Source organism: Bremia lactucae, linkage group LG11 (genome assembly GCF_004359215.1).
Source record: "Bremia lactucae strain SF5 linkage group LG11, whole genome shotgun sequence".
NCBI lineage: Eukaryota > Oomycota > Peronosporomycetes > Peronosporales > Peronosporaceae > Bremia > Bremia lactucae.
The window spans coordinates 1,958,905-1,982,191 of record NC_090620.1 but is presented as its reverse complement, the minus strand read 5'-3'; the positions used below and the strand labels follow the sequence as shown (position 1 = coordinate 1,982,191).

At 47.3% G+C, this 23,287-nt stretch overlaps 1 protein-coding gene across 1 annotated transcript; it reads left to right on the top strand.

Moving 5' to 3' along the window:
• Nucleotides 1–14,943: 14,943 nt before the first annotated feature.
• CCR75_008986 (uncharacterized protein) lies at nt 14,944–23,257 on the top strand (the record flags this gene model as incomplete). The annotated part of the gene is made up of 5 exons (XM_067967033.1): nt 14,944–18,009; nt 18,083–20,382; nt 20,456–20,879; nt 20,962–21,111; nt 21,188–23,257. 5 exons carry the CDS (start codon nt 14,944–14,946, stop codon nt 23,255–23,257), a joined length of 8,010 nt encoding a protein of 2,669 aa, XP_067817661.1.
• Between the last annotated feature and the right edge of the window lie 30 nt (nt 23,258–23,287).

Sequence of the window (23,287 nt, the reverse complement as noted above, 5' to 3'; positions counted from 1 at the left end):
AAGCAACATCCAAGAAAGTTTAAAACGCCTTCCTATAAGAGGCAGTGCAAAAGTCCTAGGTCGACTGGGGAGTCGATCGTTGAGGATCTCGCTGTGGTAACCAACCACAGCTAGAGGCAGTTGAGGAGGATACTCCCCAAATAAATTCTTGTCCCCGAAACCTGTGGTCAAAGGTTCACAGGTACCTTTGGAAATAAATTCCAGAGAGGAAACTGAGACAATAAGTGTCTTAATAAACAATGATTCAAGTGTAGACGCTTAAACACTTGATCTAATAGCAGTTCTAAAGTCAATTTCGGAGATAACTCAGTTGTCAACGAAAAAATTGAAACGGTTCTTGCGTAATCTGCGTAGTGAAAAAGTCAAGCAGATCTGCGTACTTGTCACAGTTGATAACTACGTGGCCGACATTCGGTCGGCGATAGTATTTACTGAGAACGAACTGTTTCTTAGCAGCTCATCGATGGACGAAAGTAACCTCGATGAGAAGACTCGGAGGAACGTTTATCTACCAATCTTATGAGTATTTGAAGACAAAATCCGTTGTATAAGGGTCTGATCGAATTAAAGGAGTGCGAGTTATGTGTGTTGCATAAGGATAAGGGTACTCGACACGAATTCGACCTTATTTTGAGTTCGAAATCCTGTGTCATGAAGCAGTGATCATTGCCTCGTGAACAAAAATTAGCAATCGACAATGTTCTTGCCGACCGCATAGCAGCGGCTCATCCGAGGGAGTCAACCTGCCCACAATAGCTCTACGACCTTATGTGTACGTAATGTAACAGGAGGATGACGGATTGTGAATGCATTTAATAAATTGAACGCTGCAACGGTACCGGCTCAAACGCCGATACCACGAAAAGACGTAATCATTGATGGTATGTCGAAGAGTACTATCGTTTCGCCAATGGATCTGATGGATGGATTCTATCCGATCCTTATGCGTGAACAATATATCCCGTTCATAGCAGTAAGCACCCCAAGCGGAATGGCTACTTATGCCACAGGGGCTTTGTAATTCCCCTGCGACATTGAACAGATGTGTAACCGATCTGTTGAGATCGGTGCGGGATTTCGCAAAAAGTTATTTGTACGATGCATTCGTCCATAGCCGGGCCATGGACGGATAGACGGACGTGCAAGCTCATAAAACTCACGTTCGTCAGGTTCTTACATTTATGCGCACGCACGAGTTGTATGCAAATCTCAAGAAGTGAATATTCGCTGCAAGCGAAATACCACTTCTTGGGTGCAATGTGGAAAAACATGGTACACGCCCGGATCCGGAAAAGATTAAGGCGATCACCGATTGGCCTGAGCCAGTCGATGAAAAGGGACTTCAAAAGTTCCTCGGCTTAGCGTTGTACCTGCACAAGTACTCAAGCAATTACGCCGAAACGACAGTACATCTTTCTTGAAGGAAAAAATAGTGGTCACGGAACGTTGATCGCCAGACTTCCTTTAAGGGTATTAAGCAAAGAGTGATGCAATTGCCAATCCTGGCGATTGCGGACCAAGACCGACCATTTCATGTGGTCTGTGACGCCAGTGATTTTGCAATCGGCTGTGTGTTAATGCAATATGACACAGACGGCGCAGAGCGCGTCGTTCGCGTCAGCTTCAACCAGCTGAACGCAACTAACCAGTGCATGACAAAGAATTCCTTGCCATGTTATACGCACTAGCTAGGTTTAGGGTCTATCGCTTGGGAGGTAGACCGCTCATTGCGTATACGGACCATGCGTCTTTACGCTCGGCCGTAAACGGTCCAAACCGCTCTCAAAGAATGGCGAGAGGGTTGTCTTTCTTCACGGACTATAACTTCCCCGTGAAAATAAACAGGATGACTTAACGTCGTCGCTGATGCTCTTTCGCGCCAACCCGACTTTGAGCCGGGGTGCGCAAGCGGACAGTGAGCATACGGCCACTGTTGCAACAATAAGTGTTTCGTCGTCAACATTATTTTCCGACATTAGAAAAGCTTTTCAAGAAGATAAGGCTCTTAAAGGGTTGATGGATTGCCTTAGAAATCCATCCCAACAATCCTTAAAAGGATTTTAAATAGTTTCTCAACAGATCAAAAGACAACTCGCAATGGGTTACTGTATTACACAGCCATTACTGGCGACACACCTCGTGTCGTCATCCCAACCCGTAATGATTTGCGTTTACGCATCATGTATGAGTGTCACGATACACCAATTAGTGGTCATCGTGGACATGAGAAGACCTATCTCACGATAAGTTGCGAGTATTACAAGCCGCGCCAGTATGATTTCATCCGCAAGTAGATGCGGAGTTTATTTACCAATGAAGCCCAGTGCTTCATCCCGTGATCCATTACAACTTCTGCCTGTTCCCGCAGTGTTGCAGTCTTAATCCATGGACCTCGTCTTCGGATTTCCTGACGACGAACATAAGAACAATGGTGTTCTTGCTTTTGTTGATCGTTTTAGCAAAATGGTACATCTTGCTGAAGTACCGGAGTCGATCACAGCCAAAGGCTGTGCACGTGTCTTTGTTGACACGATATTTTGACTCTATGGGTGACCCCGCGAACTGGTCTCAGATCGAGAGCCTAGAACCACGGCGGAATTGGCAAACTGTGTTTAAATCAATTGGAACACTGTTGAAATGTTAACTTTTGATCATCCTTAAGAAGATGGTCAGACGGAGTGGGCAAACCGTATTCTCGAAGAGATTTCTCGCGGATACGTCTATTCTTTTAAGAGTTGGAACGAGCTCTTGCCGATAATAGAATTTACCATCAACGATTCAGTGCATGCTTCTTCAAGCATACCCCATTTTTGGTAAATGTCTTACGCCACCCACCTTGTTTGGAGGGAATTCTATTTACGTGGGAAAGAACTCACTCGAGTAAGGACATTTTAGCTCTTGCCGTCACGCATTAGCGGTAAGGTCAATGCGAGGATACGAATGTTGATTTAATCAACATTGAAGTTGACAAACTCAGTAATACAATAATGATATTACAGACTTTGACAACGATGCTAAAAGACTCAGCACCGAAAACAATAATATTAATGAGAACGATAATACCCTCAATAATGAGGAGATTAATATCTCCGCAGTGCGAGCCGGTCGCACTGAAACAGAAATAAAACCCAGTCAGCAGGTGATTTCCTGTTGGATAGAAAAGCAGTGGCCCGTTTTGTACAGGATTCCATTGCTGATGCGGTAGACCGATAGAAATAGAACTCTCACAAAAATGGAAGAGCAAAAATACTTTCATTTAATGTTAATGACCTAGTGGTACTGTCTACTGTAAACCTAAAAAACATGTAGTGACGAATGTAGGCAGTAATAAATTACTACCCAGGTCTATCGGCCCGTTTCGTGTACTACATCGCCAAGGCAATGTGTACACGATCGAGCTGCCTCTTAGTATGCGTACGCATCCTACGTCTTATGTTCAGCGTCTCCGCCGTACCATCAGTACGAGACTTCTTCCGGTTCCGGATTTCACCGGAACAGTCTAGGGCATTCACCAAAGCTTCATGGTTCCGAGCCAAAGCCGTATCTTCTCGGTACCGACTCTGATTGTCTTGAATCAGACGATCCACTCATTTTTTCTCCAAGGGAATGATCTTCTGACGAGCTGTCACCATCTCGTTTTGAAGGAACTGATGTGTCCTCTCGTTCGCCAGTTGATCCGTCGCAACCTGCACACAATTTTAATCTACCAACTGGTCACGAGAAACATTATTAGCCATCACCGCTAACTCGCGGCGACGGGATCGCTCGTGATCAGAATCCTTTCTCAAAAAATAAAGGGCGTGATCCGAATCATGATGTTGATTCGGGTTCGTCAAACGAGGCGAACCCGACCCCCCCCCTCCACATCCATTGACGGATTCGAGTGGTGAGAAGCATTTTCTTGTTGAAAGCTTTTCGAACCACCCAGAGGTAAATAGAGTTCGAACGAGATATCTCGTTCGTTGGCGAGGGTATCCACCCTCACATGATAGCTAGGAGCCTCGTTCCCAATTGATGTTGGACGTTCCAGGTTTCGTCTTGCAGTACGAACAGCCCCATCCTCCTTGACAGAAGGTCCATCGGAGAACGAGCGCTTTCCGCGCTCGTAATAGGATTGGAGGTTCTCAATCCCTTCACGCATCTCGTAAGAGATGAGCGTTCTCCAATGAAGATCTTTAAGAAATATGCTTTCTTTTGGGGCATGACCTGCACCCTTAAAACAGCAGGAGCATGGGTCCCCCCACGAGAGGCAAGGAATCCCTGTCTCCTAAGACAAACAGTACAGCTTATATCATGCACCGACTACGGTCTGTTTCTCGAACCGCTCACGGAAAGCATTTAGCTTGTCAAGCCAGACCTCACGGCCTATTTTTGTACATGCTGTATAAAAGCTGTCGAAGTTTAGCGCAAAGGTTTGACATCCTTTGTCAGCTTAGAGGAGTACCACCGATGCCGGAAAAGGCATCGGTGAGGAATTTCGTCTCATCCTCACCGGGCATGTGAAACCTGGATGAGTTGAATAGCGGAATATGACATCGATCGTTGTTCATACAGACCAACGAATGAGGTTTCTCCTAGAGGGCAACCAAGGCCGATTTTCAGGAGCGAACCGCAACGTATTGCGATCCCTCTCGTGTTGGCTCATGTTAACGTCAACGTTAACTTAGCCCTTGGAGCGATCTCTAGAATCACTCCCTTCCTGGTGATGCAAACTATCACCACCAGCAGCACTCTTCCCCTCGCGACCACTTAATTTTCTGGGTGACGCATGCTAACGTTACCAGAGTGGTCATCGCTCACGGAGTCATCGGATGATGACTCCTCACCAAAGAGGTTCGACGAGTCGAATAACCTCGTCATCACCCCTCTAGTTGTCACGTTAGAACCTGAAGGCTTAACGGACTCGGCCCCGGGTGATCCAGCGGCCTTTACAGTAGACACTGAGTCCGGCGATGCCGGTGACTTGGTCCACTCACCTACAGTCGGTGTAGCAGATGACTTGTCATCGTCACCTCCAATGGGAGTAGGTGACGTATTCCCCGCAGTAGACGTATTAGCGTCCATTGATAAATTTCATTACCAACAGCTGCACTGTACCGTGCAGCTGTCAGCTTTGCGGCCTCACGGGCCACGCGCACAGACTTATTAGTCGCCATGTTGATTTCGGTCAAAATCAATTTATGAAAATAAAATCGGAATTATTGTTAAAATCAACATACAAAAATTAAAGGGAAAGACATAATAGTATATCGTTTCACCCTACATCAGTCACTATGGTGACTGTTGGTTAAGTGGTGGTGAGTGTAACGGGGTCCCGTTACACAAGTATTATATCCTATAGGAGGAATAGGAAATAATATTTCCTATGAGAGGAAATAAATGAAGAAGTTTAAAATTATTATCTTTATTAATTTTGACTTCAATAGTTCCATTAATACCAAATTTGGTAATATTGATGCAATTAGACATTAGTTCTATTGATTGGTTGATTTAAGTTTAAATCAACCCCGCCAATCGGTTTAAGACACGATTGTGCGGTGCGCAAGAAGGTGCCATACCTTGTTACTTATTAATATAATAGGTTCAGTAGTAAGTAGAAGATCGTTTCGTAGGAATGTGAATAGATTAATACAGTCTTACCTTTTCTCTATTCTAAGGCCTTAGTCTAGACCTTTACTCTGAAGACCCTTAGCTTCTTAAGAAATCGTCCTCGGTACCTTTGTGTACGTGAAGCTTCGAGGCACCTATCCTACACTGTAATCAGTGTATGATTAACTAGTACTGGTCAGCACTAGTGAAATGTGCCTTGTTACACAAAAAAACCTTGGGAAAACGAGCGCTTCGTGAGCTCGTAAAAGAATTGTAAGCTATCAATCCCTTCGCGCTTCTCAGAAGAGATGCACGTCCTCCAGTGAGAGTCTCTAAGGGAGTACGCAATTCTAGGGGCATGGGCTTCACCCTAAAGCAGCAGGAGACGCGGGAAGTGCGACGTCTTTAGACGTGCTACATGTGAGTGCTTACTTACTCGCTTTCCTACCGAGCTTAAATATAGCCATGACGGAGGCTATGGACGTTTTCGTTTATTTAATCCAGAAAAGGAGATTTCCTTCCTCTTTGCCCTCATATGTGTTAACACTGACAGCAAGAGGGCGAGCCTTAGGCTCCGGATCAGGTACAGGATTGTACCGAGTTCCGCTAAGTGATCCTTTGCTGCCCGATAAGAGAGGATTCATATTAAGTCTTTAGGCCTTGCATCAAGAACATCTGGGCCTGGGAAAGGTTGTGATCTATGTGATCGAGCCCATACAAAGTTCTGAGCTTCTTATATGCTACTCGTTTCGCTTTGAAAGTTTGGGGAAGATATCCATGCCAGAAGAGGCTAAATTTAATTAATTATCAAGTGTAAATTGCCTGCGAGTGCTTCCAGGTGTAGCGAAGCTACTTCGCTCCTCTATACTTAAAGAGTCGCTTAGTTCTATAGTCTTAAGAAGTTTAACAACTTCGTAAGTCGTACAAGCTCGTATAACTTAATGAATCCTAGTTCAAGGGACCAATGGTTCGTAGACCTGAGCGATATCTATGCTTGCGAGTGTGTACATGCGGCTTTGTACTATCACAGATCATTGGCAAGCCTTAGTAACGCATTTGACGGTTTTAGATCAAACGGGGAACTGAACTATATTTAATATTACGACCTTACTCTAATTTCATTTAAATATAATTTTGGCCTCCAGATCTTTATCTGAGCAATTTTGTCATAAAACGGTGGGTTAAGACGAGAGAGATCAGATATTAATCTCCAAGATGTTCCATTCCTCGGACTATATTGATGAGGAGTCATCTTGTAATGACTCCGATCTAAAGAGCCCCCGTACCGGGAATGCTAAAATGTACCACCAGGAACGAAGGATTGTAAAGATCACTTCAACAGAATGTTAGTCTGCAACTTAGCATTAACCAAAGGAACGGAGACCGCAATTCGTTGCGGTTCGCTCCCGAAAAGAGTCTTGGTTGCCTGCAAAGGGCAACTTGGTTCGTTGGTCTGCTATGACCAACGAACGGTATATGACCAACGAGCGGTATAAGATCCCGTCGTCACTCATCCAGACTTCACAGTTTGGTGACAACAAAAACGAATTCTTCATCGATGCGTTTTTGGCATCGATGTTACACTTGGACGCGTGCTAAGGATGCAACTCCTTTTAGTTTTACGCTTCGGGAGCATTCATACAGAATGTGCAAATCGTAGGCTGCGAGACCTAGTTTGACAAACTGGTTATGGCATGTGACAGGATTGAAAACAGGTACTTAGTTGGTGCACCCTATAAGTTGCACCGCTCGTCCAAGTAGGCAGGTTTACCTTGCCTCTCGTGGGGTGTGATTTGCCAAAACATCATCTGACTAGCATGTTTGTCCCATCTAATCAGATTTCTCGCACACGATCACGATATTTAGCGGCTCGTCAGGGTAGACCGATCCTAGGAGACTACGCCCAGGAGTTAAGAGCTCTTTTTGCCGCTATACATCAAGGCCGAGGGCAAGAAGTGGTTAAATTATTCGTTCATAATGGAAGACCTTAATGCGGGGGTTGCCCAAACGGAATTGTACCAATCTCATCCCGTTACTTTAGAAGCGGCAATTGCCATGGGGTTACGCGCTGAGTTCGACTTTAAGTCCTCTCGCGTTGGTACGCAGAAATATTGGAAAGCCCGTCGAGCGCATCAGATTTGTCTATTAGTAAGGAGAAGAAAAGCTGTGGAATAGCATTCAAACATCGTAGATGTTATATGCGAGAAAGCACTAAGCACTTGCGCCCGGCTTGTCCGTTGCGCAATTCGCGCAAAGCTCGAAGCATCAATCCCACCTTATACCAGAAAGCTGTACGGTGCGGGAAACGCCGAGTGGGGCCGGGCGGTCTACTGGGGAAGAACTAGGGTCGGTAAACCATTAGGAGGAGAGGATAAACAGGGCTTAGTTACAAAGACCTCTGTGCTTAATGGTATGGGACGTGAATGCAAGCCCGGCTTGTTTGTCACTAAGTCAACTTTAAGGCTTTGACAAGACATGGTGAATTTTCGGGTATCCTCTCCACTGGACGAGGATTTGATGCTTCTTCCTCACGGAGCGGTGGGCAAGCAAACTTTTAGCAAGGAAGCGTTGATTCCCATCCGCATCCAATCAGTGCAGGCGGCGCTCGATAGGAGTGGCGATTTTGCCCACATAATCGCTGCTGCCTTTCCCGCGATCGTTCAGTTGCAGGCATTAAGCGCTGCTGAACGACGCATTGGGGATTTCGAGGGTCAAGTCTTGCTACTGACCTCGGCTTCATGATGCTCGCGCGAAAAATCGTCAGGGTTACGAACGCTTGAAACTTCGGCTGGACATCTTTAAGAAGTTAATGCTGAGGAACCGTATTACGCGCGTGGTATCTCTCGCTCTCCGAGTCCGTTACGTTCTCATGGGAAGAGAAGGTCGGAGGCAAGTCTTTCGCCTTCCTCATTTCCCCCATCTGTTTAATACTGAACCCATGGTCGGTGTCACCAACAGTCTCCTTAGACTGATGGGAATATGTGACCTCATCTGGGTCCACATACCGTTTGAGACGACCCACGTAAAAGACGGGGTGCATCTTCATATATGGCGGGAGGGTGAGCCTATAATTTAGGTCTTTGACCTTCTCGACCACAGTAAATGGCCCAATGTAACGTAGCAATAATTTTAAGTACCCCCAGGTAGTACAAAAATTGCGATTTTAGGTAGAGTAACAGTACTTAACAGTACTTTATGTCGAACACTTAAGCATTCATTATTTTTGCGACCATTTCAGTCAGCATTCTTTTGTTTATCTTGTGCGCTTGCCGTTGCGCCACGGTCACGGACTTTTCGTGGGATGGCTAATCGCTCATCCACAAAGTGTTAAGCCTCGCTCAGGCTTTTAGCATTCAACTCGCCTATGACATCGCCGGAATCGTTCGTAGGACGTAGTTGTAAGCAACGAAACATCGCTATTGTGTGAGAGCACATGCATTCCTTGCCGTGACTACATACTGACCACTGCCAACCCGGCAGGGTCACTAAGGCAAGTTTCGTCGTTGAGATGATACCCTCGCGGGTCATCGTCATATTGACGAAGCTATGTCCCTCTTTCGCACCGAGCGTAGTGAGGGGCCCTCCCCCACTAAAACTCGGGCGCGCACAAACGAGACTGGCATCCGAGGATGGAGCAGTCCGTTTATAGAAAACGATGTCTCACCGTACTGGCGTGGACACTGTTATTTTTAGCGAGCTCCACAAAGTACAATTGCTTGCTCTAATCTTTGGGAGTTGCTATAGTGCGTAAGACATCCGCCACGATCCGATTGGCACGTTCTGTTTGGCCATCGGTCTGGGGATGATCTGCGGTCGACATGTGGAGCTTGCTACCTAGCAGCTCGAACACATGACGCCAAAACCCAGACGTAAAACGTGGACCCCGGTCCGATACTATGGACTCGGGCATCCCGTGTAGTCGGTATACATGATCCAGGTTCAAGAGAGCTGCCCCCTTGCCTGTGATCGATGTTTCACATGGTGCTAAATGCACCACTTTGTTCAGTCTGTCTACAAAGACGACGAGCACCATCTGACCCTTGTGGTCGGGCGGCATGCCAAACATGAAGTCCAGATTTACTGACTTCCCAAAATCCGTTGGAATCAACAGCGGCTTTAGTGGCGCACTGCTGGACGGTGCAGGCTTAATGCGCTGACACTGTTCGCAAGACCGAATATCGCTGGTCACCCATCGAGATAGGTGTGGCCACCAAAATTCTTCTGACACTCGTAAAAATGCATTTTCACGGCCCAGATGCCCATAAAATGGTGCGTCATGGAGCACGTGAAGGACCATCAGCTTGAGATCTGTGTCATGTGGCACATGGATTCTCAAGGGATCACAAGGTGACAGCTGATGCCATAACAGGCCATCACTGTAGCTAAAGTGATTTAGCTTAGCTCTCAGGTGCGACGGAAAGGTTACCTTTCATCCACCAGAGTGATCCAACAGCAGGCTATAATGGTCTTCCTGACTGTAGCTCTCTTTTTTTCAGAGACTACTGAGCTCGTCAGGTGGTATGCCTTCATGGCTGCCAACGTTGACGGCTGAAATTGTGATTCAGCACTAGACACACTTTCCTGGTGTGTTACCTCGAAGTCTGGTCTGCGCGATAAAGCGTCAGCCAATACATTCGACTTACCAAGCTTGTATGCAGCTTGAAAATTAATTCAGAGAAGAATGTAAGCCATCTTGCCATTCTAGGTGAGAGGTGCGGTGAGTTTATTGCGGTCCGCAGTGATGCGTGATCCATATAAACCACAAAACGGCTCGGATCCAATAGGTGCACACGAAACTCCACAAGAACATACTTTATTGAAAGTAGCTCTTTGTCATGCTGAGGGTAATTATGTTCGGCGGCTTTTAAAAGCCGGGATAGATAAGAGATGACGCAGTCAACGCCGTCGTCATCCTTCTGCATGAGCGCGCTAACAATTGCAAAATTACTTGCATCGCAGACGACGATAAAGGGCTTGTCCACGACTAACAATGCCAAGACCGATGCCTCTACAAGAGATTGCTTCACTGATGTGAACGCATCATTTTGTCTTTAAACCAAACCCATTCTGTGTCCTTTTTAAGTAGATCATATAATGGTTTAGTTTGCTCGGCATAATTCTTGCTATACTTATGCAAGTAATTAGCGAGCCCTAGGAATTGGCGCAATTTCTTCACATGCCGTGGGATTGGTCGTTCCTTTACTGATTTTACCTTGTTTGGGTCTTCTCGTACACCATGTGTACCTACTATGCAGCCCTGCATCTCAGGGACCCCTATGACGCACTTTTGCAAGTTGACGTACAATTGGGCGTCCTTTAAAGTCTGCAACACAGCGTCTAAATGACGCTTGTGCGACTCTATTGCGCTCAGCCCGTTCTCAACCCTACTATGCACGAATACATCGTCAGAGTAATGCAGCGCGTAGGCACGGTGCTAATCCATCACGTGAGCCACCACTCAGTTGAATGTCGCTGGTGCGGTTTTCAATTCTTGGGGCATCACAAGCCAAAGCATACCGCTTGGGCAGTTTCAGCTACATCGAACTCTTTCATGAGTACCTGATAGCAGCCATGTCTTAAATTCGACGCGAAAAGGATAGATAACTTTCCCATGGAGTTCAACAAACGTCTTTTCACGGGATTGGCGTTTGCGCCGGTCTGGTCGCCGTGTTCAGCTTATTGTAAGCATAAACCACGCACCATCCTCCTGTGGCTTTACGCACACAAAAGGTCGGGCTGCAGTGAGGCGATTTGCTCCCACGCACATGTCCCGTCTTGGCTCGCTTGTTGAAGAACTCATCGATACAATCAACTTGTTCTCTCGGCAATGGCCATTGCCTGGTCACACAATACTTGGTGCCTGATTCGACGTCTATTTCGTGTTTGATGCCCCTATCTGCTGGTAGGCGGCTCCGCACTTCTTCTGGGAACACAACGCGATGTTTCCACACAACCTCAAAGAACGGACTGTCTTTCAAGGCATGCAGCCTTGAGCAGCTAGCCATGTCTTTTCGTCCGTTTCTAGGACGCTCTGGTCCATTGTGAACGACGAGCAACAGTCCACCAAGTTCTCTTCTGGAACTGGTGCGACTATTTCGTGAATCTTTCCTTGCTTAAATTCGGCGAGGAAAATATCCCACGACATCTCCGGGAGATTTACTATCTCCTCGGCAGATTTAAAGACTTGCCGGAGCATCTCAACTGAGGATGTCTCCGCAATTTCGTCTTTGACGGTCTCGAACATCTCGTTTGAAGGCCCGTCCTCTTTAATAGGAAATGATCCAAAGGTCACTCGTTTAGACGTGCCTTTGATCGTCCTAATCTGTCTGGTACTCGTATTTCGAGTTACCACGACCTTTGACTAGGAAGCGGGTGTCGCTGCTCTCCTGGCTAACACACCCCTTCCAACCACACCAGGCTCTAGGCACTGTGCCGTTCATGCGACGCTTGACTTCTAGTCAGCCCGCTGTCTACTATCACAGACTCTCGGCTCTGTGCAGGACTATGGGTCACATGACTACTTGTCATTGCCCTTTCACTACTCAGTCTCCACGAGCTGGGTAGGATTGGTGACGTTTGACATCCAGTCAACGCACCCTCAACTGTGTTCGACACGACATCAGTTGCATATGCCTCTCGCAGGAGCACATCCTTTCCGGTGTCCTGTGTAGAGTTTGCATCTGTGCGTGTACGCCAGTCTATCCATGGTTGGTGTTTTGCCAACCATGGTATGCCAAGGACGAGGTCATACGGACTCTCCATACGTAGCACTATGAGCACTATGAACGTCTCTTGTGCTCCTCTTGTTTGTACGTCTAGCAGCGATTAGCGGATTGACTTTAAAACAACCAATGCAAGGAACAGTTGCTTCGTCATATTGACGAAACTATGTCCCTCTTTCGCAATTGTTGAATTTCCTGCATTTCCCATACAAAAGTCCGAGACGGGGCGTCTGAGTCCGCTGTACGCGTTCTCGTGCCATATTGCCTTTACAAGAGAAGTCACTAAAGCTGAAGGCGAGTTCAACTCGAACTCCCTCAGACTAAACGAGCGCCCCGTTCGCTAAACGAACGGTCGCCTATTCTCGCTTGCCATCGTGGCAAGGCGACTCGAACATCGCCCTCTTTCTTAGAGCGCGAGTTTTACAAAATTTTGTGATGCACCCGAATCCACTAGGAGGGTCATCACCTGATCATAGCCTTGTACTTGAGCGCTATAGACCATCAGGGTTGAGGTCCGAAATTTCGAGACCTCAGGGACTATGCTACCCATTTGTTCGACAACTCTGAACTTAGGGGTAGCTTATGAGTCCGCGTCATTAGGGCATCCCGCACCTACTGCGCTCCCGGATTTCCCGACCCCTCAGTGGTCGATGCAGAGCTCATGCCTCTCGCAGGATGGTTCTTGCTATCGCCCTTTGGGAAGGAAGTCCTCTTGCTAGGCATTTTGCCCCAGCAGGGACTCTGGCATAGCAGCGAGCCATCATTTGGCAGGCTTGCCGCATTTATAGCTGACAAAAGTCTGCATTGCCCAACTCCATGGAGTTGGGCATCTGATCTCTCGGCCGACAGCTTATACCAAGCTGCCGCCGAGGCATTGTTGTAGAATTGCTCCTCAACTAAGGCAATTTGGATTGCCTCTTCCATCATCGACGGCACCTTTCTAAAAAGGGCCTGTCGCGATGGGCCATGCCGTAGTCCCTTCATAAAAGTAGGCACTTTAATGTGCTCCGAAATCAGACCTACGATAATTGACGTCGACAGCGATGCATCTCCTCACTTCCATCGAACTTAGGCGGGTCTATCCGAGTGAGTCTCGGCTGATGCGGCCGGGCGGAGAGCATCTGAATAAACCCGTTGAGAGCCTCGCTCCGTGCCTGCTCACGCCTCTACTCAAATTGAGTCTGAGTGACGGACTCCGCCGCAGTATGGCTCTGTGTCTCAGACGCGGGCCTCCGCTGTCCGAGCACGAATGCCTTAAAGTGCTCCAACTGAGCAGCATGTTGCTCAGGAATATATTTTAAGAGCCTAGCCAGGGCTTGTTCCCTGGGCCAAGTGCCCTGTCACCTCCCGATGGCATTCGGAAAGGCGGGGAAAGACGAGCTCGATCGATATTGAGGCTCATCCTCACGCACACACGCAGAGACGCGGGTCGTGGAAAGGACTTCAAGTGCTACCAAGTGTAGGCGGGCACGTCTTTATACGGCAACGCTCTTCACAAGCACATACCCTAGCACAGCGAAGAAGCGGTTAGTCCGTCTTCTTGCGAGCAGTGAGGTAGTTGTGGTGGGCACCTTAGCGACCTCACCCAACGCACTAAGTGCATTAGTAAAGTGTCGTCACGGGAGCGGTAACCCGGCTCCTCGTGCGCACTTACCAATTTGTAGTTTTCAGACATATTTATATTTAATCGTATTAAATATAAATAGGTATTCTTACCAATCAAAAATATCATCTCTGTAGATAACACTAAAATGGATTGCGAGCGTATCTTTCTAGATACCTCGCGTATCAAATGACGCTAGGTGTAACGGGGCACTGCGACTTGTACTGTTTCAGTACAAGTCCACTTCACACTGCTTCAGATGTGAGTGGTGCCTCTCGTTAGGTGACGTACACTGTACGTATAGAGGAAGACTTCTCTTAAGGCAAGTTATGGATAAGAATTCAGGAAATTACTATATAAAGTAATTTCCTCCAAATATTATCTATCTTTTAGATAATATTAATTAACAACCTCTTAGTGTTAATTTCATGTCACGATACACCCCGTTACACTAGGCGTCATCCCTCCTATGTGAATGGTTCACAGTGTGAACACACCCAAGTGGTGGGACTTTATTTAAGTAATTGACCATCCCCTTAAGTACAACAAGTTTACTAAACGGGGACGGTGTAACATTAGGGCAAATTTAGCCTGTTAAAAATAATATAAATAAAGATTAGCGGTCGGGCAGAGGAGGATGACGACAGTTGGCGTGTGTGCGTCACTAAATTTGTCCCGAGTCGTTCCTGTTGAAAGTTTCTAAAAGTAATCGTTTTTTCACTAAGAGCTGGTCCTGTGAAAATTGAAAAAAAACGTAACAAACACTTCAACGTCCTCAAATGCCAGCGAACTTTTGTAATTAAGAATTTGAATATTTGCAAATCACAATTTAGAACAAAGGCAGAAACTTACATGACAACGAGATAGAATGCTGTCAAAATCGAGGGCAAAATTAATTAAATCTGCAGGTCTATCACTATTTTAAGATATAAGCCAAAAGTGGCTTTACGTAGGCAGACCTCATCACATATAATTTCCTATTGACATCAACCTCACAAATTCGAAACCGCATCCGTAAGTGCAAAGCAGATGGACGGAAGCCGCGGCTACTTCTCCGCAGCTGCTGGCTCGACGCCTGCCACAGAAGCTCATGCTGAAAATTCTGTTTCTGAAAGCACCAGCACTAGGCCTGCGAGCACTGGATCACGGCTGCGTCAAAAGCCTGTAAGCGCCGCCCCGAACGAGAATTTTTTCGCCTCGCTGGGAATCACCAACGCCTCGCGCGGCAACAGCGCCAGTAGTGTCAGCAAGAATTATAGCCAAACGACTAAGCACTATGTATCTAATACGGCCTCAAGATCGTCCACATCATCGTGGACACCGCCGCCCATTGGCGGACTGGGCAGCCAGCGATCTATCCCTCCCTCGATCGGATCTCTTGGTATACCAGGTAGTAGGACTACGAGCACTACAAAGTCGACAACAAATTCTATGACAACTGATCCTAGCAGCAAAGACACAAACCAAACGAAATCGGCGACAGTGGAGCCAATTTTGCTAGCTGCTTCATCTAGCACAAATTTGGCAGCAAGATCCAAGCCAACGCAACTCTTTTCAATGGACGACGCTGAAGATTTATACAGCGATGATGGATGGGACTGCGACTCGCCCTCGACGGTGCTTTCTGGGTCCATGGACGATGCAACAGCGTCCGTGACGACAGGAACGCCGATGGCTGCTGCTGCAGCACAAGTGCAAAAAGAAGAATTTTCGTGGGGAGACGATGATGATTTATTTGCGTCACCTGTTGCCACACCGATGGCACCCCATGCCCATTTGCCGCTGTGCACAACTTCGTCATCTGCAGGGGAAGTAAATGACCCGAACAAGTTGATATCGCCACTGCATGTTCGTGACGTAGCAGAATCTTTGTCTGTGGCATCGGGAAACTTTGAAGTGGAAAAGGAGAGCGGCAAGGCGCAAGTGACATCTTTACCTCCAGCAGCTGTACCATCGACACCTCCTACGTATGGAACGAAAAGCGCTACTTCACAGCTGCTGTCGCCTATAGAAACAAGGTCAGTGCTCGAGCATACGCCTACAGCTAAGACGGCTTTTGCAGCGATGCAATCGTCGTTTCTGGCCCACAAACCTACAGAACAAAGTGCGTTTAAAACGAGGAGTGACCGTCGCAGCGAAGCGATGACTTGCACAGAGTCGCATCAGCAAGATGAGGATTGGCATCACCAGGAAAAAGTTGTGGAAAACTTATCGGAAGAAGGCAAAGTAAATGAAGCTGCTTCAAGTGGCTTAATCATGTCTGATACAGCAACGATGACCGTGCAGACGGATGCGCTCATGGCTCCCCCTGTTGAGCTTACTAGTCCAGCTGGCGACTTTTGGAATGAAGAAGATGCTTTGTTTGATCATGATGACCATGCAAAGGATGATTGGAATGAGACTGTCGAGGATTCGTCGTACAGGACATTTGCTGCTGAAAGCCATGGTAATACTGCCTATCCTGATTTCTCGAGCCATGATAATTCTTTTGCGTTGCCAACCAAGCAGGAGGTTACGAAATCAGCAGCTGTCTTTGATCATTCTGGCTCACAATATCAGGAAAAGAAGGAGATTGGTAGGCAAGACGACGTGACAGGCCAAGACACTATTGCGATGTCTCCTTCGCAGACACACCAACAATCAGCTCAATTGCATTATTCTGAGAGAAAGCCTGAACTAAAGCCAGCGACCTATATGGATACCGGAAGCCCACCCTTTTCGACCACTAGGACCAAATCTCAGAAACAAATAAGCGTCACTGAAGTACCACGCGCTGCACGATTCTTACATACACCGACTGGGACAGGGGGGGCTTTTGGACGTGTTCCGTCGCCCCATGGCAATGACACCTTTGATTTTCGAGGCGATAGTTCTGGCGCTGCATTATCTACTGAACACGAAGAAAAATCGACTCAACATGATACAATGACGTCCACCGACGGTAGTGAAGACGACAGTCGACTTGGAAGTCGAGAATCATATACTCATTCTAGCGTCAAGTGGAACGATCGCTCAACACAGTCTTATGAGCAAAATCAAGCGCCTTTTGAAGAGCAAGCCAATTCGCGTTGTATTGGCTCGCGTCTCTATACAAGGCAAGGCCAAAGTGATGAAGAAGAGCGAGATTCTGTTGTGTCATTCTCTGGTGAAAATTCGTTCTTTCCGTCTGCGGGGCGTCCTTCTTCCCTGTATGGTGGTTCGCAGTCCTCGTTCGCAAGTCATCGCATGAATCAATCGTCAGTTGCAAGTACGGATCATGATGGCAGCTCCATTGCCTCGTTTGGGGTATCCTCTGCGGGGGCTACGTTCGGTGGCTCAGAGCACATAAGCGAAAGCGGAGCCTATTCAGACGGTAGTATATCCGAAACCCCGAGTATGGTGAACTCATCCAATGCGAGTACAGCATTCGGTACGGATTTTCCTTCAGCAAGTGAAGGACAGTTTTCAGCCCCTGGAACAACTATTGGTGGTTCTGATAATGCCAGTGATGAAGAATTTTCCGATGATAATGCATCAGAAACAACCAGCATAAACGAAAACATGAGTGCAAACCTGCGCTCTGCTTCGGAGTATGGCGCATCGAGTATGCAATACAATTCGGAAACGATAGCGAGTCGTGACGCGCAGGAGCCATTCGCAGAATCCGCACCAAATACGAATTTAGTCACGAAGTTTGAAGAATCCAAATCAGCCGCGCTGTCGTCAGTATATGGTAGTCCTGATAATTCTAACGATGAAAAGCCGTGTGCAAGCTCGTCGGGACTTTTCTCTACATCTCAGCAGGCAGTCAGTGGACCAGTTGCTGCTTCGTCGATACCTTCCGGTGTTACTCACCAGTTGGGGGGCATTACTCAGGAAGAGATTTTTCCAAGTGCTGCATCACTATTTGGTGCCACGACTGGCGCTGATATTCCCAATCCGTTTAGTGCATTTTCGGCGTCGGCAAATATTACGAAGCCATCGGATGCACCTGAGCTTCCAACGTTAAACGTCGAAAACCTTGTGACTGCAGGCTCTTCAACTAGTTTTTTTGAAAGTCCACATGCCACATCGGTGAAGCATTCACACAGCTCTGGTCATCAGGTGCTCAATCAGGTACTGATGTTAGATAATTTGATGGGTTTATTTTATTGCGAAATTTTACATGCTGTTCGTGCAAAATTTGTAGCACATCAACCAAGGTGGAAGGGATACAATTTCCGGCACTCACGCCTCGAACATTTCCTCTTTTCACAGCCAATTTGGTTCGTCTAGTCCATTTGACCACTCAAAAGCAGAAGCTCATGTTCCAAGCGCTTTCGGATATAATGATTCGAGCACTGATAACAAAGCAAATTTCTTTGCCACGCATAGCAATACTCAATATGACTTTGAAAACTCGATTCAGTCTGCGAATATCAGTAGTCTAGGTTCCGGGGATCACTTGGGCATCGATCGTAAAGCAAAACCTCATTTAAATGGAGCTGCGCAGACTTCCGCAGATGCTGTAATTGGTGGCTACCGGCCTTCCGATAATAGCGACTCAATTGCTGCGAACTCGTTCAAGCAATCGTTGAGTATACCAAGTACCTCGCTTGTTGGGGGCCACAATCAATCACTATGCAGCACTTTAACTTTACCTCCAAATCAAAGCTCGTCGGGTGATTTTAAGACATCAGGAGAAGATCGTCATGGCCAATTCGCAGGCAATGCATTTAATGGGCGATCGTATGAGCAAAAGAAGGGCGTGGAACAAAGTATTGGTAGCAATTTCAGCCATCAATCATCGACAAGCTCTATTACTAGTAATAAAGTTTGGCGTGAGCACAGCGATTTTGGGAGCCGAAGTAGCTCCAATTACCAGAGGCCGATATCTGGCCCTTCAATAATTTCTAATCATGCGGCAGATGTGCATGGGCATTCTCGTTTGTCCGAACAGCCGCTCGGTGGAAACCAAAATCATATATACACTCCAGAAGCTACTACGCAAACTCGCGATGACTCACGAACATTGTCAGGTGCAGCGGCCGACGCATTTTTTGAAAGATTATCGACAACAAACAAATTGGATGCATTGTCAAAAACTATAGAACGTGGTGAAGAAAGTATACCCGCTGCTCCTGCGAATTTAGTCTTCCAGCAGCCAACGCAAACTCACGCCCAGCAGACATTCTTGGTGGCTGCGAATGATAAAAGACAGTTTGAAGTTGAAACATCGGAAGGCTTTTACGCACAGCCGCGCAATTCATATTCGTCACCTAGCTCTGTGGACAATGTCAGCGTCTCGCATCATGTATCCTCCGGAAGTTTTCATGAAACCAACACATCTGTTGGAAGTTGGAATAATGGGCAACAGCACATCAATACGACTCCAGTGCATACATCGTTCAATGCAACCTCTTATTTTTCTGAAGCGCTTTCTGCAAATACCCAAGTCACAGCTTCATCGTTCTTTGGTGGTACTACCTCACAGGATTCGTCGGCTATGCAAATGATGCAGCGTAATAATTCCTCTGCTTCCAATGCGTTTGATGGGCAGGCCGCTCATGGACAATCACAACGGATGGTAAACCAAGAGCAACCATACGTTAAAGCTGATTTAAGCCGGTTCGACTTGAACGAAAAGAACGCAAGAGCGCCTGAAACTGCACCTATAGCTCAAGTTAATAAACCACCATCAACGGCCTATGTCAACCCCCCTATGCCGGGTGACACGAGGCAGCGTGATTCCGACAGTGTTAGTGAAATCACGCCCTCAAGTGCCGCTATCAGTGATAAAAATTTGCATAACAGCACTATGAGACGAGACGAAAACATGCGAATTACTAAACGACCTCAGTCAATCGACGGGTTTGCTGGCTTCAGCTCACAAGGGTCCAGTGAGCAGCGACTTCCAACTGATTTCTTTAGCAACCTGCCAGCACAGACACACAATGCGACTTCATCGCACCAGTTTGCGCAGCCAGCGTACTATCAGCAGCAGGGGCAGGAGCGAGCTCAAGATTTTACAGTTGCATCTCCTCCAAATAATGGTGGTGCTTTGTATGGTGGAAGCGGTGTGCACGAACCTGCAGCTTCTCCAAGAAGCTTGTATAATATAGGTGACCATGGGGCTGACATCACACGTACCGCGAATCACTTGCACTATCAAATGCCGGAGCAGCAATATCATCAACAGCAGCCCTATAGTGCAACTGGATTCGAAGATCGGGCAGGTGGTGTGAAGCAAATTCAAAATCATCTCGCAGATAAGCATGCCTTTGGTGCGGGACTTGGCTATCACGCGGCAAATACATCGCAGGCTTCTCATATTGTTGCAGCACCCTTCGAGATGACCGCTAACAAGCACAAAGATCCATGTGTTGCTCCGCCATCATGTCTTGCATCATTCGGCTTCGGGGGAAATGTGGTGACGATGTTTCCAGATAGAAAATTTCGACCAAATATTTCAGGAAGCAGCTTCCGCAATAATCCTCGTGGCACCCTTCCGTAAGTTTTCTTTCGTGTACAACAGCAAGTGGCATCTTATAATGAATAATTCGGTTAATATGTTCAATTTTAGGCGATCTGAATTTGAGAACGGTGGGAATAGCGAGCTTTGCAAAGGGCCAGTAAATTTCTATCGCATGGACCAGCTTCACTCGAAGGACAAGGAATATAGTCAAATGGACACTTTTCCTGGGCCGCTGACGGGTAATGTTTCGGAAGACGTAATTCGAGAATATATCGATGATCGACTTAAACGAAGTGAGGCACCAACAAGTGCAATTGATGCTGAAGACGAGGACGATCGGCTGCTTCTGGGTGTCTTGCGTATTATTATTAAATGCAACGGAAAGCTGCGCTCAGACCCTGGGACAATGAAACCCAATGATCCTGAATCACCTGAGGCTCAATTGATCATCCTGTTCGACAAGAGCAGTAAGCGGCGTAACGGGAACCAACCGCCACTATTTCCCGAGGCTCGAAACACTCACTCTGCGGTGGTAAGTGGCCAAAAGTTTTGTTTAATTAAATTCTATCAATTATGCTCTTAATTCTCATGCGTCATTTAAATAATTGTCGTAGCATCCGGAACTGAAGGTGAAACATACAAACCATTTGCGTGAACTGCTTTTGGTTGGCGATCGTAAGGGTGCGATCTCGACAGCTATGAGTGCGCACATGTGGCCAGAGGCCATGTTAATTGCTTCCTTTACGAACAAAGAGGAATACAAGGTCAGTGTTTGCCTTCAGTTTTTTCTTATAAGAGCCTCAGCGATGGCTCACATGTGTTTCTTTTGCTTAAATTAAGCGAGTCTTACGCAATTACGTCGACGATACATATGCAGTAGGAGATCCCAGTCGCGCATTGTTTATGGCTTTCGCAGACCAACAGGAAAAAAGTGTGCAAGAGCCAAAACGGCTATTGCATACAAACGCTCAACAATCTACAGAATCGCTGGTTCTGTCTGCATGGACATCGCATGCGCAAGTTCTTTTAGCAAATCGAACCGCTGATACTAACAAGATTTTAACAGAGCTTGGCGACCGGTTATGGAACGAAGCAAACTTGGTTACTGCAGCACACATTTGCTACTTGCTTGCAGGCATTCAAGTGGAGGCACCGATACCAACTTCCAAAATCGCACTTTTGGGAGGCGATCACCGCACGCCAACGGAAGCGCGATTTTACGTGTCGCCAGGTGCTGTGCAGCGCACGGAAATGTACGAATGGTCTCAAAAGCTTTCGAAAGATGCGGCGGACAACGTGATGATTCCGTTTCAGGGCTATAAACTCATTTACGCCATGATGCTGGCTGATCTTGGAAAACTCGAGATTGCTTTTAAGTATGTTACGTCCATGTTAATACTAATTAAGGCCGTGACTGCGACAACGAAGCCCGGCACATCGATGTATTTGGAAGGGATGAAGAACCAGCTCACAGTGCTGGACGACCGGCTGCGTCAACACCTCGGACAAGATCGTGTGGCCTTGGTTGCAGCTTCGACCAGTCGAGAGAGTGACCGCAAGCAAGGCAAGTGGGGTCTTGGTAGTGCATTGAGTATCATGGGCAAGATTGTGAATCGAGTAGTGGAGGGCAACGACTCAAGTGCCGCTTCTATTTCCAATTCAAAAGCCCCAAGTGGCTTGTACGCGAGCGAAGCGATATCGCCTGTAACAATTTATCCGAAAGCTCCCGCTGTGACAGATTTAAATTCGATCCCGAAGCCTTCATACGTATCACAGCAAACCTCGCCACCTACGGCACAGCTGCCTTCGTCGACCGTAGTTTCTAACTCGTCCATTCACGATACTCCTCCAACGTCTCAAACAAGTTCGGTAGGACGCTACCAGAGAAGTTCTTCCGCGTCGACTCCAACTCTTTATTCAAGACCAGATGCTGTCAGCGAAACTCCCTCATCCAGCAACGGGCTTCAGCTGCTACAGTCGCCTGACTCCTATCCAGGAAACAGACGCCCAATTGTCTCGAGTAAGGGAAATGGTCCCCAACAGCATGGCTCTGGCTTCATGCGCTCGCAGCATTCGATGGAACCCCCTGGAAGCAATCATAGTACGCGTAGTAATGCTAGCTTCAACGGAATGTCTTTAGTTCCTCCAAGTTCCTTGCCGCCGAGCCCTCTTGAGTATGTGCCGTCGACGCACGAACAGCCTCTGTCATCACAACAGCATTCACCAGATTCGCTTCAGTCACCGAACGCATTGACTGACCCCTCAGCAAAGACATTATCCAGTCAAGTAGCTGCTAAAGTCGTGACGACGCTTTCACCTGTAGAGGCCACCACGATGAGCGGACCAATGAGTGACAAGGGCAAGGCCAGTCCAAAAACCAAGAAAGTCGTGCGTTCAAAGACGCCACCACCCAGTGGAAGCTCAAAAGGCTCGGGATGGTTGTCTGGCTTGTCGTCATTTATCGTTACAAAGATGAACCCTGAGGCCAAGGTGGCCAAACTTGGGGTGCAGATGGAGGCATATTATGATGAAGAGGCGAAGCGCTGGGTTTTCCCAGGCGAAGCTTCTACTGCGGAGCCTACAAAGCCCAGCGCCCCACCCACTGGCCCGATGCCAGGTAGCGCACCGGGATCTAGCGCTACAGGAATTCCTCCAGTCGGAACGAATTCCGCTCCCAGCTCTATGAGAAGCGGACCTGTGCCTAGTGACGATCCCTTGGCGGCACTCATGGCCCCACCACCGTCTCATAATCTCATGAAAAAGGACCCGCTAGCCGCAATGATGGCGCCACCTTCGCGTCCTGGATACTACAATGCACGTCGTGGATCGGCTACAAGCTACAAACCTCCGCGTCCACAATTTGCTGTGTTTAAGCCCAGTGCCGCATCCGTAGGTGCCCCGGAAGACTAGTCTTTTAGCAAAGAATGCAAGAAAAGTAGC